Here is a 14,460-nt window from a genome sequence, read left to right as displayed (position 1 = left end):
GTTTTTGAATTAATTTATATATGCTGAGTTACAATTTGAAATACAAGATAATAAGATAAAGATGCAAATTCTTCCAAATTTCTATCTCCCACGACAGGTTTCAAATCATGGCTGAGTTGTTCTTGCTCAAGATCATCATCTGTTGCTGATAATTTGTTAGCTTGACAATGAGAACGGAAAAACAAAAACACAAAATTGAAAAAGAGAAAAATAGAATAGAGAGAGGCTCAGGTTTCGGCTAGTCTCAGACAAGGAAAAGAGGAGGGAACCGCAATGGCTGCGACAAAGAGCTGGAAGTGCCTGTGTAAAAATGACAGAACGGTCATTTTTCACACAGATAGCCACCGAGTCGAGTCGCCCCGCCAAGAAACGGGCCGTCCTTTTCTCTGTCTGATTTCACGGACTAAAAGCATCATTGCCGGCTCATTACATTAGGTTTTATAGAGAAAGAAGAAGAAGAAGAAGATGAAGAAGATGATGATGGTGATGGTGATGATGAGACTGATGGGTAGAATCATCGGCTCCGCAGGGCATTCAGAGAAATGAGGGTTCTTTCTCTGAGAGCAGAGCCTCATTCCTAACCCAAAGTACTATTAAAAAAACAAAAGTAGTTTCCAGCATTTTACTCGAAAGAGAAAGCGAGGCTCAGATTCGCCTTTTCTCAGACAAAAGAGAAAGGGCACCGGCCATGGCTGCAACAAGAAACCGCCTGTGAAAAAAGGGCATAAAAGTCATTTTTTACACAGGAGGCTTGGAGTCGCCCCGCCAAGAAACGGTGTCATCTCCCAGTGCCTGATTCACACGCTGAAAACATCGTCACCGCCTCATAGCCATTCGATTTTACAGAACCAAAGAGAGAGAGAGAGAGAAAGAGAGAATGTGTGTGTGTGTGTGTGTGTGTTATAGAGAGACAGAGAGACAGACAATATGGCGAGGATCCTTTTCCGTATGGAAGGCGATTTTGGTAACAAAGCAAATCATCGGCTCCGCAGGCCATTCAGGGGAGGGCAACCAGCGTCCAAACGACGCCGCAGCCTCACTGAGAGCAGAGCCTCATTCTTAAACTAATGAGAGTGAACCCTAACCTGGGGCATCAGAACTCCATTTATAGTACCGCCCTCCTTTTCCATCATCTTGCTCTATTCCACGTTTACCCTTTCTTAACCATTCTTCCTTTATTTGAGGCGTGGCAGATGAGGGTGATTTGGTCAATCCAAATGGCAGGTTCTCTAACATTTTTAAAATATTATTTAAAATTCTTAACGTATTTTAGATAAAGTTCAATAAATTATAACCGATCTTGATTCATTTTCTTTGTTCTTATCTATAAACCGCTTCATAAAGCTGATTCCTTAAAGGACTATTAGCAATTTTTTAACCATTTTTTTTCAATTGAAGGAGTAAAACTATTTTTTAATTCTCTATAAAAAAAAAATACTTTATAATAAATTTTTTTACCATTGTAACCGATGAGAGATAAGAGAGAATTGTTGAGACGTGTGAATAAGAGGAGAGAAAATTAATTTTTTATAATTTAATAATGCATTGAGCATCTACAGTGTTTTCCAAAGGGGAAACCCTGTAGATACCATTTGATGTTGGTTATATTTAGGGCTTTTGATGTGAGTGTTTTTTTGTAATTTTTTTTTTAGATTTTTCCTAAACATAGAAAAGGAAATGAACTATAGGGAATATGTTGCTAGTGCTCTTATAACCCATTTCATTCCCTATGTTTAGAGAAAATCTCAAAAAAAACGCCCACATCAGAAGCTCCAAATTTAATCACCATCATTGAAAAACACTGTAAACTCCCTATGCATTATTAAATTATAAAACATTTCATTCTCTTTCTACTCTCCTTCACATGTCTGGATATCCCAACAATTTTCTCTCATCTCTCTTTCATATGTCTCAACAATTCTCTCTCATCTCTCCTTCACATGTCTCAACAATTCTCTCATCTCTCATCAGTTGCAATAATAAAAAGAAATAATATTTAATTCATATAGAGAAAAATAAAGAAATTTATTGCAAAGTGTTTTTTTATAGGAAATCATAAGTAGTTTTATTCTCTAAATTGAAGAAAAATTGTTGGAAAGCTGGTGTTAGGGTTCTAACACATTAGGATAATAATTTACAAGTAATGTTCTCCTGAATTGACAATATCATTCAACTCCTAAATTGTTTGTTTTTTTTTTTAAAAAAAAAAAAAATTGATTAAAAATATCACAATAATTATAAAAATAAAAATATAATTTATAACATTACGTTTATTGATATGCTGTATTTTTTAGTTCAGTCCATTGTTTTTGTTTGGCTATTGTAATTTCTGATGAACTTAACTGTTTGTCTATTTATTCTGTTTTCTGTTTACCATATAGTTTCCTACTTGGTAATCGTGCAGAATTTATCAGCTACATTTACCTTTTTAATTAAATTTTGGGTTATCAATCAATGAATCAAGTCTCTACAGAGTCTCTATGGCAGTGTTTGCCAAGAGGCAGGACCAGGCCTTTTCATCAATCCAAAAAACAAAATACCATAACTTCAAAATTAATTCAAACGTTGTTATTTTTTATACCACATTAATTTTTATTATTATTATTTAAATAAAAAAATCACTACAAAATAAATTTTTTATATATTTTCATATAAAATATTTTTTTTTTAATTTTTTTACAAAAAATTTTCACTAAAACCAATCAAACCCATATTCCTAAAACGCACTACAGTGCCGGCCTTTGCTAAGAGGCCAGACTTAGGCTGGCAATGTAATACTTTTTAAGAATGTATTTGATTGATTTTAGTAAAAATATTTTATGAAAAAAATAAAAAATAAATAAATTTTATATAAAAATATATAAAAAATTTATTTTATAATAATTTTTTTATTTGAATAATAATAATAATAATAAATGATTAGTATAAAAGATAAGATTATTGATTCTAGTTTTGAGGAGAAGGTATTTTTTTATTTTTTGAGATTGAGGAAAAGGCCAGTCCAGCCTCTTGCAAACACAAGCATGGCTTCTCAAATTCAAATACTCTTCGAAAATTAATTTCTTTGCTTTTTACTGTATGAATGTCAGTGGAACATAACTCACCCGACAAAATAACATAATTTTCTTCGTAATAAGAGTTACTTTCATCAATTCCAAAATGTTCTGTGCGTCCGATCGACAAAAAGCCAAAATAATTATAATAATAATAATTTAAAATTCAAGAACTCAAATGCCCAAAAAAACAAAAAATCAGTGTTACTACGTCTTTCCCTCGTTTTCTCAGAAGGCAAACAGAACATAAAAGAAAGAAAAAAAAAAGAAACATGTGGATCCAGATCTAGGGGCTTGCGGAGGGTGGAGGCTCAGAAAGGGCTCTTATGAGGTAAAGGAAAGGAACGCGCATCGCCATGGCTGCAACAAACGGTTGCCTTTTTGTGAAAGAATCACAAAAAGGCCATCCGGATCGCCCCGCCAAGGAAATCGGACCCTTTCAACAATACCCCAGATTTCACACTCCACTAAAACGATCACAAGCATCATCACAGCCTCCAGAGAGAGAGAGAGAGAGAGAGAGAGAAAGAAAGAAATGGAATTTCAAAGAAAAGAAGAAAGAAAAAGCGATGATCCACAGAGACAGAGAGAGAGATAGATATAATTGGAAGTTGGAAGAGTAATGCTACAAATTTCGCAGACAAGAAGCTGGTGGTTGACGGGACGATGAAATCACCGGCTCCAGAGAGGGGCAACCTACCAACCATACACTCTCTTAGCCTCATTCTCGAGTGTGAATTTGAGCCCTCTTGGATTCCTTTGCCTCATGCCCACCCGTATTTATTGAATGAAAAAGGGTAATTAGGTCATCCTGTAATTTACAGAATAATAAAAATGATAATTATTGATATAACAATAATTAGTCTATTAATTCTCACATTTTTTTTTAAAATTTACAGTGCATTTTTTTAAAATAGAGGTGAAAATTATATGACATTTTGGAGACATGAAAAAAATTTATACAGTTTAAAAGAAAACTTTATTTACCTTAAAAATTATAAATTACACAATACCCTATAAATCGTAAAAGTTTTGAACCTAATGTCATAACTAAAAGATGATATGATTGGCGTTTTAACTTTTGATTTGGGTCATTTTAAATTATTATATTGTCTTAAAGTTAAAGATAGTTCAATCGGCTGAGAACCACGTCTTGTGAAGCAAAAATCATCATTTCTTATCTTAAAGTTAAGGAGTAGTTCAATCAACTGAAAATCACACTTTATAAAACAGAAATCTTCGCTTCCTTATGCAAACATGATCTCTGCTTCATCTTCGTATGTATTAAAGAGATGTGTATATATCATCTCTTTATTTTTATCACATTAACTCCATAGACTCCGCCGTGCCAATAAGCCCTTAATTTTTTTTTTTTAGTGACACTAATGAGATGTGTATATATCATCTCTTTATTTTTATCACATTATTAACTCGGTAGACTTCGCCATGCCAATAAGCCCTTAATTTTTTTTTTTTAGTGACACTAATCAAATGACGGATCGACACTACAATGCTAGTATAGTAAAACAATGGTGGGTTAAACAAAGAACCAAAACCATCGCTTCTAGCATTTTCAAAACATCTAGTACTAAATACTAACCAGTAACCAAGATAAAGTGTTGAAGTTGATTAGGGAAATAAAGATGAGTATAATTCTTAGAGTCTTCCTAAAATTATTTTAAATGTGATGTAATTTTTAAATTAAAAGTTAATAAATCACATAGTAATCGAAAAACCTATCTTTTAGCGGATCATTTACGCTTTCCGAACATCTTGATATATTTAGAAGAATAAACAAATTGCTGATTGATTACAAGTTTATAAATAAAAAATTCCCACAAAAGGGAAATAAATTATTACAAATATTTAAATATCATCACCAAGTGAAAAATTCAAGTCTTCTCTGCAACTCCTCCGCGAATGCAAGTTGTATCATCTTTGTGGAAGATTACCTGTAAAAGTTGTAACATCCTACGAATGTCAGTGGAACATAACTCTACTCAATAATATATCATTTTCCTCGTAATAAGCATTACCATCTCCAATTCCAAAATGTTTCATTAAAAACTCTGTGCCTTTCGTTGACAAAAAGCCAAAAAGAAAAAGGTAAGAAAGGATTTAAAATTCAAAACCCAAATGCAAAAGCCAAGATATAAAAAAATATATATAAAAAATAAAGAAAAAAGAAGAAAGCCAATGAGAGTATGTCTTTCACTCGTTTTCTCAGTAGCCAAACAGAAATTAAGGAAAAAGAAAACTTTGTGGATCCAGATCTAGGGGCTTGCGGAGGGTGGAGGCTCAGAAAGGGCTCTGATGAGGTAAAGGAAAGGGACACGCATCGCCATGGCTGCAAAAACCGGTTGCCTTTTGGTGATCTAGTCACAAAAAGGCCATCCGGGTCGCCCCGCCAAGGAAACCGGACCCCTTTCAACAATACCCCTGATTTCACACTCTACTAAAACGATCACAAGCTTCATCACAGCCTCCAGAGAGAGAGAGAGAGAGAGAGAGAGAAATATGGTATATATATATATATATGCATTCCTTGTGAAGGGATAGGAATAGGATCCTCTCCATTTCAAAAGAAAAGAAGAAAAGATTCACAGAGAGACACAGAGAGAGAGAGAGAGAGAGAGATATTTATTATTATTTTTTTTTTCTTTCTATTTTCTGAGGAAGAAGCGGTTGATTGAAGGGACGAAGAAATCACAGGCACCAGAGAGGGGCAACCACTCCTAAAGAAACCAAACACCCTCTGAGCCTCATTCTCGAGTGTGAATTTGAGCCCTCTTTGCTTCCTCTTGCTCATGGCCAGCGGTATTTATAGAAGGAAATAGGGTAGTTGGGTCATCTCCTAATATGAATAGAAGATAAAGGGCAAATTTAAGATTAGTAAAATTAATAAATATTGATATAACAAAACTTTAATATTTTAATTTTTTAAAATAATGTTAGACCATTAACGTGCTAAACAACTCTTGATTTTAAAAAATAATAATAATAATAATAATGGCCGATTGACACTGTCCATAAAAGTTTCTAACATTTCTCTATAAAAAATGTAGGGTAAAGTTTACTTAAACTATCAATTACGACAATTTACCCCCAAAACTACCAAAATAATGACAATGTATCCTCAACGCAAACAAAATAATGGAATTACCCCTATAAATTTTTCAATAAGACAAAAATACCCTTAAAATTTTGAAAAAAAAAATTAAAATTTAATATTATTATTTTTATTTTAGTAAAGGTAATTTCATCATTTTTTAAAAATTAAGAATACATTGTCATTATTTTGGTAGTTTTGAGTGGTAAATTGTGGCAATTGATAGTTTGGGAGGTAGATTGTCATTAAGGTGGTAGTTTGAGTAGATTAAATGTAATTTAAATACCATTGGATTTGCATTGTATTGCATCATTTGTTAGATCAAAGTGAAACTTAATTCTCTTTTTAGTGTTTTCTCCCTATAGACTATAGAGATTGGTTTGTCAATGGTCACAATTGCATAGCTTTAGCTCCTTTTGCATTACTCCAAATAGTAAGATTTCAACCCTTTTACAAAGAACCCCAATGATCACTTCTAGCATTTTCAGAACATCTGTTTATGTTAATGCTGGTACCAACCAGCATGAAGAGTTCAGATTCATTAGGGAAATGGCACACCAATTCAGGAGGATCATTTAGACTTGATATATAACTACTATTTAGAAGAAGAAACTACAAGTTTATAAAAAAATAAATCAAGCTAAATAATCACAGATAGCCCTTAATGTCAAAAGGGTTGAAAGGCATAATATATGCAGGAAAATTTCTTGCAGGTTGGGAGGACAATTCAAGTGCGGAAAGAATGTTGGAATCAATCGCGTCGTGGCTTCGAAGAACGGGTAGAATTTGTTCCTTCAAATGAAATTTTTACATCACCTCCTTACCCCTCTGTTGGATTACAGTTCTATGCACAACTTCCCCAGCCATGGAAATAAAGTAGGTTACCTGAAACATAGAAATTGCATCCATTGGTGCTTTGGACAAGCTTAAGACAAGAATGATGGGTATCTGGACATTTGAATGATATTGAATCAGTCCAATGCGTTCCACACATGGCTTAGGTAATTATGATTATCCTTCCAATTTTACACTATCAAATTGCAGTTCAAAATTCCATGTCAAACACAGCAGAGACTAATTCAAACTTGTCAATCGTCCAACGCTCCCCAAATTTATTCAAGACATATTCATAATGCAGAAAAATTTAATACTTACAATCTCTAGTGAGCTGACTCTGTGAAGGAGAAACCCATTAACCAATTTTCTGAGGAACTCAAGACAGAAAAAAGTCAGAAAAAGCTTTCACGTGTGGAGTAAAATGTAGAACAACATTGAAGCTGAGAGATAATTACCCATTAAAGACTGACTTCCCATTTACAGATGCCACATAAGATTCATTCTCTCTGGGAGTCGGATTCCCAATGTAAGCGATGTTACCACGTCGGACATGGTTAGTGCAGCCCTGACCACTTAGATACACATTCTGGAGAGTAAGTGCATAAATTTGTAGTCAGTTTTGCCATCACCTTCAGAACTGATGCAGATCCAGATATTCAAAACCTTGGGTCTGAGAGGACTACTCTACACTTATCAACATTAAATATAATGATCTAATACTCACAACTCCAAATCTTAGGAAAATATGGTGTAGAGGCTCATAAAATTGATTTGCCTCCAATTCCTCTTTCTTCTCTTCACAAACAACCAATGGATGGAATCCAACAACCATGCGCCTAGAGTCGCAAAGGAAAAAGGAACCATTCAATGATCGGAAGGGTATAGATATGGGGAACCAATTCTCAAGGTTTCAAAAGTTTATGAAAATATCATAATGAAAAACTAAAAATCCTGTGTGGTTTTAAAAATGCTGATATTAGAGTAGCTGAAATGAAACATCGTACGAAAATTCATAGCTTCTGTTTTGATTCAAAACCTTGCTAGTACTTAAGACCACAAAGCCTATAAACAGCCAACACAACAAACATTTGTTTTACCAGTTGCTATTGGTTGCTTCTAGTGTCCTTGTCAGCCAATGTAACTGATTTTGTCCACTTTCACTTAATGATCCCGTAAGAACTAATTCCTTCAGGTGAAAAAAAATTATTAAAAACCAAGTAAGAGAAAAGAAAAAAAAAATGAAAATTATGTGTTATTCTACAGTTTATCAATCATAGGATGACACTGCCAATCTGCTACTCGGACAATGAAAAGTATATGCTGGCAGTATAGTTTACATACTACAAACTAGATGAAACAAGTCAGTTAACAATTTCACAGAGATGAACCTCAAATTGGAGTTTCCAGATAGATGGTAAGCAATAGAACAAAGAAACAGGAATTGACAAATGAATAGATCACAAAGCAATATCTATTTTGTTATGATAGACTAATCAAAGATAAATACGAAAGTGTTACTCCCTCTAAAGCAGCACCATAATCCACTCTATACAACATTTAACCATCATATCTTACTACATCATGTGACATATTTCACATACACATGGCCACCTTGAACTTGCAATTCATGCACACCTTCATATTTACATTTTAAAAAAAATTTCCTTTCAGTATTTCATATAGGTTTTATGTTTTTGTTGTTAATCCAAATTGCCTTAGTAACTGTGTCTCTCACCCTAAATTTATTATTATTGCACACATTCTACCTAACTTATATACAGAAGAACAAAAACAGGAAAACAAAATAATAAAAAGGGGAATCAGTTAATAATAACCCAAAGTTTCCTGAATCTCTCACTTGTGATGAACTAAAATGATTGCCTTCACCCTTATATTAAAATTAATATGTTATTATAGATTTAAAATGTCAGTATATTCCCCGTAATCTGCTAGATATAATCGACCGTCAGTTTGCATACTATTAAATATTATGAATTAATCATGAGTCTGTTGCACCCAGGGTTACAACTTGGGTGGATTGGCTAAGAACTCAGAACAACGATGCACGAGTGTGAAGGCAAGTGAGGACTGTGAAAGCAGATGCCAAACTAGTTTATTCCCCAACAGTTTGTTAAGCTTCCAAAATACACATATACAGACTTGTAATTTACAAAAGCTATTCCCAAAATGTCATATGCTTAAGAGCTTAAGAAATCAACTCAAAATGTTGTTCCATAGATCTAGCCTAACCCGGAGGGAGCAAAAAATGAGAAAAAGAATTCATAATGTCAAGTCCCAGAAGCCTTGCTGAAACTGTATTTGCAAAAGTAGAAATGTGGGGAAAATACAATTAGATATGCATTTCTTTTGCTAGGAAAGATCAAAGGCTAAGACCTATCACAACCCTACCCTAACCCTTTACCACTTGAGCTGAAGCCCATGGGAAGTATAATTGGATATACATGGAAATTGAATAAGAGAACAACAGGAAAATTGATCCAATATGTAAAGGGAACAGTCATTTAGCTGGAGCATACCATGAAGGAGCATAGAGAAGCCAACAGTCAACAAACAAACGATTCTTTGAATTCAAGAAACACGTACCTGTAATGACCCAGTGTCCACACCGATTATGTCTAAGGTTCTCCCATAAGGTAGCTTTATCTGCTCTAGGAAGCAACTTGCTCCATGTCCCTCCTTAGTTCTAGTAGTGTACCTACAAGTGTTACTTATTATTCAACACTACCCAATAGAGTGATGGAATTAAAAGTATTGTTTATCCATACATCACATAAGAATCCACTATATTGCAATAAAAGTATTAGTATGCAATGCAATGTACCCAATTCAGAGAACTGATTGCAAAGAGAATGGTATACCAGGGAACTTTCAGTGATGGGAAAAGCAGAGTACCCTGAAAAAATTCAAGATTAATAATTAACAAATGAACAACTTAGACCAATGCTGCACACTGGTGAAAAGCGCATAATGTCCATCATTGTTAATTGGTGATTGGAAAAAAAAAAAAAAAAAGGATCTTACATTCTGCATGAGTGGATCATCCTCTCCAAGCTCACTAGTGTTCACCACAAAAATTGCATTGTAAGTCTTTGCCACTTTCTCCATCTTCATAGACAACAAGGACACAATCAGAACGGGAAAACTCAGAAAAACTCAGATACGGTGAAGACTGAAGGAAGCAGCAATCTAGTGAAATCAGATTTGCAAACAAAGAACAAAATGAGGGTATGATGTAAATTAATCACTAAGTAGTAAATCAAACCAAGCAGCAATTTAGATGATGAAGAAACCTAAAGGTGCATTATTTATTCATCCAGAGATTTAGACTGAATGTGCTCACATAAGATAACCTCTGACCCAAATTCTAATATAACTTCTTTGGCCAACTGTAAGAACAGAAACCAATACCCACCCCTTCCAATATCTGCCTTTAATCCTTTATTGATGTGCTAGGAACCCACTGGCATAAAGCATTACAAGTGATGAAAAATTTCAACCTAATTATGAATATAGGATAAACCTAGTTACTTCATCAAAATTCAAATTCGATGCATGCAATCAAAGCCTATTAAAAGAGAAAACAGGAATTCTTCTAGCATGCAGCAGAAAGTGGTCCTGTGATCACTCACCAAAAAGAATCAGAATTCACTCCCCATCAGCAAAATTGAAACCAAGATTATTTCCTCAAATGAAATCTTTCACAAAATAAACAGGGATTCGATATATCAAGTTAGTTGCTAGGAGTATGTCTACCAAAAGAAGCACCCACGAAACTGTTAATCGTTGAACTGATCCCACAATTTGGCATCCAAAACACAATAAGACATATAATTACAAGAAACATACCAAATAAGCCATACCCACAAACCCCATCCATCCTCACAAAACCGGGAAGACTGCAATAAATAAGATGACAAATATTCACGAAACAAAAGAATTCAATTAAGAAAAACGAGAGATTGACCAGTCTCAGAAGATGGGTCTGTTGCTTAAGAGGTCTGAAGCCTCCTCTAACACTAATGAAGTACAGATCAAGAGCTCTATTCTGGTAAATGGCCTTTTGAGGCTGACCCAAGTTGAGAGCAAGGTAGACAGCAAAGCAGAGAAACACCTGCGTCAAAACAGTACAAAACCAAGATGGCTTCTCCATTCTTTACAATTATATATTGTGGATGATTGATAGATCTGAAAATGCCTATACATATAAGAGAGACCCAACGCAACAGTTGTAGTTTTGTTGATTAAGGTGGCGCAAGAACAAGATGTTATGTCAAACTGAGCACGTGGAGAAACGAAGTTTCTGATTTCGGAATTCTCTAGCAATGAGTTATATTGTGTTGTCTTGTCTTAGACTCTTATAGACACAGGTTGGTTGGTGGTCCCATGGATTTTCATGGGCATGAAGTCAGGGATGGAAAATGATATGATATGTTTGCGATTTAGGCAAGTGAGTAGTGCTATAAGTTTTTCTTGTGTTATTTTTAAGATAATATGACTCTTAGAATTATTATTGAACTTGTGATTGATTACTATCGAATGTTAATCCAATTATGATTTTAAAAATCATCTTATTTTTTGAGTGACACAATAAAAACTTCTAAAATTATTTCAAATGGGTTATGAGCTAACCTAACTGTGCAACAAGATACTGTTAAAATATGGTATTGTCATGTTAATCTCAAAAAAAAAAAAAAAATTCATCCTCTCTCATATATGTGATCACTCCAACCAAATCTTCCAAAGCAGTTCGATATGGTGATCGCGATCACTAGATTTGATGGTCACATCCATTTTTCCTTGTATCCTATGGAGGACTCACCTTCCATCGTAAGCTGGCTATACGTATTAATCTTAAACTAAATATTGTCAGGTCTTATAGGTTGGACGTGTATTACTGCTTATTTAATGTCCGTGCAAGTTATTAAAAAAAGGGTTTGAAATATTACAGCTTTTATTCTAATTTTTTTACAAATTCATGTAACGGTCAATATTTTAGTAGCTGACATAATAAGTGCCACATAAATTATCACACTAATTTATAAATAACTTATAATAAAAACTATAATATTCCTCGATAGATATTCCCAATAATTTTACTGTATGAATTACTAAAGGAATATGACTCAAGGGCAGTCCACCCACTAATTTAGGCAGGCGTCAATCATAACATACTATCAGAGTACAACTCAATGCTGAACCGGTCCCATAACACAGTTTCCCGAGCTCAAGATTTGCAGAGATACAAGTAAAAAGGTTGAAGAAGAAGAAAAAGAACCAAAGACGATTTTTGTTCATCTGCAATGGCAGGGTGTATTCTCTGGGTTTTATGAGAAACAAATGAGTGTGATAAATGAACATAAAATAAGGATAATATTAGAAGTCTGTTCGATCAAGCATATCTACCAATGTCATCCTTCTCGGAAACCTTGGTGGCAGCCTCAGATACATGGCATCTTCAATCTTAATAGGTAGATGTGTTGCCACAATCACAATCCCGCCCTTCTTTCTATGATCGGCAATGATGTACTCAAGTAACTTCACCCCTTCATCATCTAATGCAACTGAAGGCTCATCGAGCAACCAAATTGGCCGATCAATTGCCAGCAACCTTGCAAGCTGCAGCCTTTTCCGCTGGCCCATTGACAACAATCTTGCCTTGTCCTTTGCCAAACGCCCGAGCCCCATCAGCTGCAAAGCAGGCAATGAATTCCCCTGCTTCCCTTCAAGAACTTCGAACCACTGAACATTGTCGAGGACTGTGAACTTGTCTTTGACAGCATCTTTCAGGGAGAGCCAGTTGAGCTGAAGCTTGTACTGGTGGAACACTCCTGATTGTGTAATGTCATGACCGTTCCACAAGATCTCGCCTGCAGATGGTCGAGAAAACCCAGCTAACATGCGGAGGAAAGTAGACTTTCCTGACCCGTTGGTGCCGGTTAGCACCAGTGCTCCACCATCATGAATAGAGACGTTTACATGTCTCAGAATTTGTTGGGCATTTCTCATGCAAGAGACATTATTGAGGAGAAGACGAGGGAGTGGGGGTTTTCTGAGAGACATTGAGGTTTTGGAAACTGGAAAAAAAAAATAATTACCTTTCTGAGTGTTTACTATCTTCTAGAGCAGCAAACAAAACCCCGGTCTCAGTACTTACAAGACAATTGGCACCAACATAAATCCTGCGATGAAGTGAACAAGTTTGGCATAAACCATTTAATCCAAATGCGTGATCATTTTCAAGGATAACGGAAAAAAGAACTGAAAATCAGTATAATAAAAGCTAACAGAGATTAAACCAGACTTGTCAAAAACCACAGGCGTCTTTTGGCCATCAAATCTCTTCTTTTATGTTTCAATTGTGTAGAGCTTCATTTTTGTCAAAAAAATGGGATTCCCAAACTCTGTACAGAGCTTAGGATTCTAGGGGCTCAATCTAGGTTCCAAAGGTTGGTGCTTATGATTTGACGATACCCAGATGCATAAGACTCACTCACACATCATTTCTCAGCATAGTCATGTTGCATTTATCATATTGCTGCGGTATTTTTATCCTGGATAAGTGCTATTCAACAATATTATGCTCAATTAAATCAACAAGTATATGAATATAAGAACCATTATGTTTCCCGTTAAAAACATGCACTTGGAACAATTTTCCCGTGAAAAATATAGCCATGTACAAGCCATTCATTACAAAGAGCGGGGCATTTTTACAAACACTTGGCATGCGTAACACTAAGCCTAGATAACTTACTCCAAGCACCACCAAAGCATGCGCTTTGCAACTTTAGAGCGACATGGGCGATCTAAAATGTGTAACGGGTATTCAAATCTTTCAACCAAAAAACTAAACTAAACATAAAAATTCATTTTCTTTATCAATTTGAAAATGTTTTGGAGCGAAAGGCATGGACTATGAGAACCCCAGAAAGGGAGATTGGAAAGGCGGAGGTCCAATTGACTCACCGAAATGGAAGGTCCGGCCTCTTTGGCTGCGTCCGGTTCCAGACTCTTTTAACTGTTGTCAATTGAAAGTGGGTTTGCTTTGCTTCTACTATTGCCAATCAAAAACATACATCTACTTTGTGAGTGTGGACCTAAAGGTCTTATTGCCAATTCTTATTTATTTACTTTTAATGGATTAGACCAATCAAAATTTTATGATAAATTTTTTAAAATCTTGATTATATATGTTGTAAATGGATTATATATATATATATATATATATATATATATATATACCTAGAGGTCTTATTGCCAATTCTTATTTATTTATTTTTAATGGATTAGACCAATCAAAATTTTATGATAAATTTTTTAAAATCTTGATTATATATGTTGTAAATGGATCATATATATATATATATATATATATATATATATATATATATTGTAATGTAAATTTTAATATGTGAAATCTAATTTGTATATCATTTTCAT

General features: G+C 34.6%; 2 protein-coding genes across 4 annotated transcripts; both read right to left on the bottom strand.

The window, feature by feature from the left end:
* Nucleotides 1-6,699: 6,699 nt before the first annotated feature.
* LOC132184605 (uncharacterized) lies at nucleotides 6,700-11,360 on the bottom strand. 3 transcript variants are annotated; one of them, XM_059598298.1, is made up of 10 exons: nucleotides 10,867-11,077; nucleotides 10,650-10,769; nucleotides 10,042-10,125; nucleotides 9,879-9,913; nucleotides 9,604-9,715; nucleotides 8,097-8,185; nucleotides 7,724-7,835; nucleotides 7,455-7,585; nucleotides 7,318-7,366; nucleotides 6,700-7,047 (listed from the first exon to the last, which is right to left on the bottom strand). In XM_059598298.1, the coding sequence occupies exons 3-10, from the start codon at nucleotides 10,123-10,125 to the stop codon at nucleotides 6,970-6,972; spliced, it is 690 nt and encodes a 229-aa protein (XP_059454281.1). In that variant the 5' UTR covers nucleotides 10,650-10,769; nucleotides 10,867-11,077; the 3' UTR covers nucleotides 6,700-6,969. The 3 variants fall into 3 exon arrangements, with proteins under 3 accessions (XP_059454281.1, XP_059454279.1, XP_059454280.1); XM_059598296.1 differs by lacking the exon at nucleotides 10,650-10,769 and having other exon boundaries at nucleotides 10,985-11,360; XM_059598297.1 differs by lacking the exon at nucleotides 10,650-10,769 and having other exon boundaries at nucleotides 10,867-11,328.
* A 777-nt stretch (nucleotides 11,361-12,137) lies between these two features.
* LOC132185052 (ABC transporter I family member 1) lies at nucleotides 12,138-14,075 on the bottom strand. The gene is made up of 2 exons (XM_059598871.1): nucleotides 13,987-14,075; nucleotides 12,138-13,199 (listed from the first exon to the last, which is right to left on the bottom strand). Exon 2 carries the CDS (start codon nucleotides 13,078-13,080, stop codon nucleotides 12,394-12,396), a length of 687 nt encoding a protein of 228 aa, XP_059454854.1. The 5' UTR covers nucleotides 13,081-13,199; nucleotides 13,987-14,075; the 3' UTR covers nucleotides 12,138-12,393.
* Nucleotides 14,076-14,460: the final 385 nt, after the last annotated feature.

The sequence above is a fragment of the Corylus avellana genome, chromosome ca6 (genome assembly GCF_901000735.1).
Source record: "Corylus avellana chromosome ca6, CavTom2PMs-1.0".
Taxonomy (NCBI): domain Eukaryota; kingdom Viridiplantae; phylum Streptophyta; class Magnoliopsida; order Fagales; family Betulaceae; genus Corylus; species Corylus avellana.
This window is presented reverse-complemented; position numbering and strand designations above follow the sequence as displayed.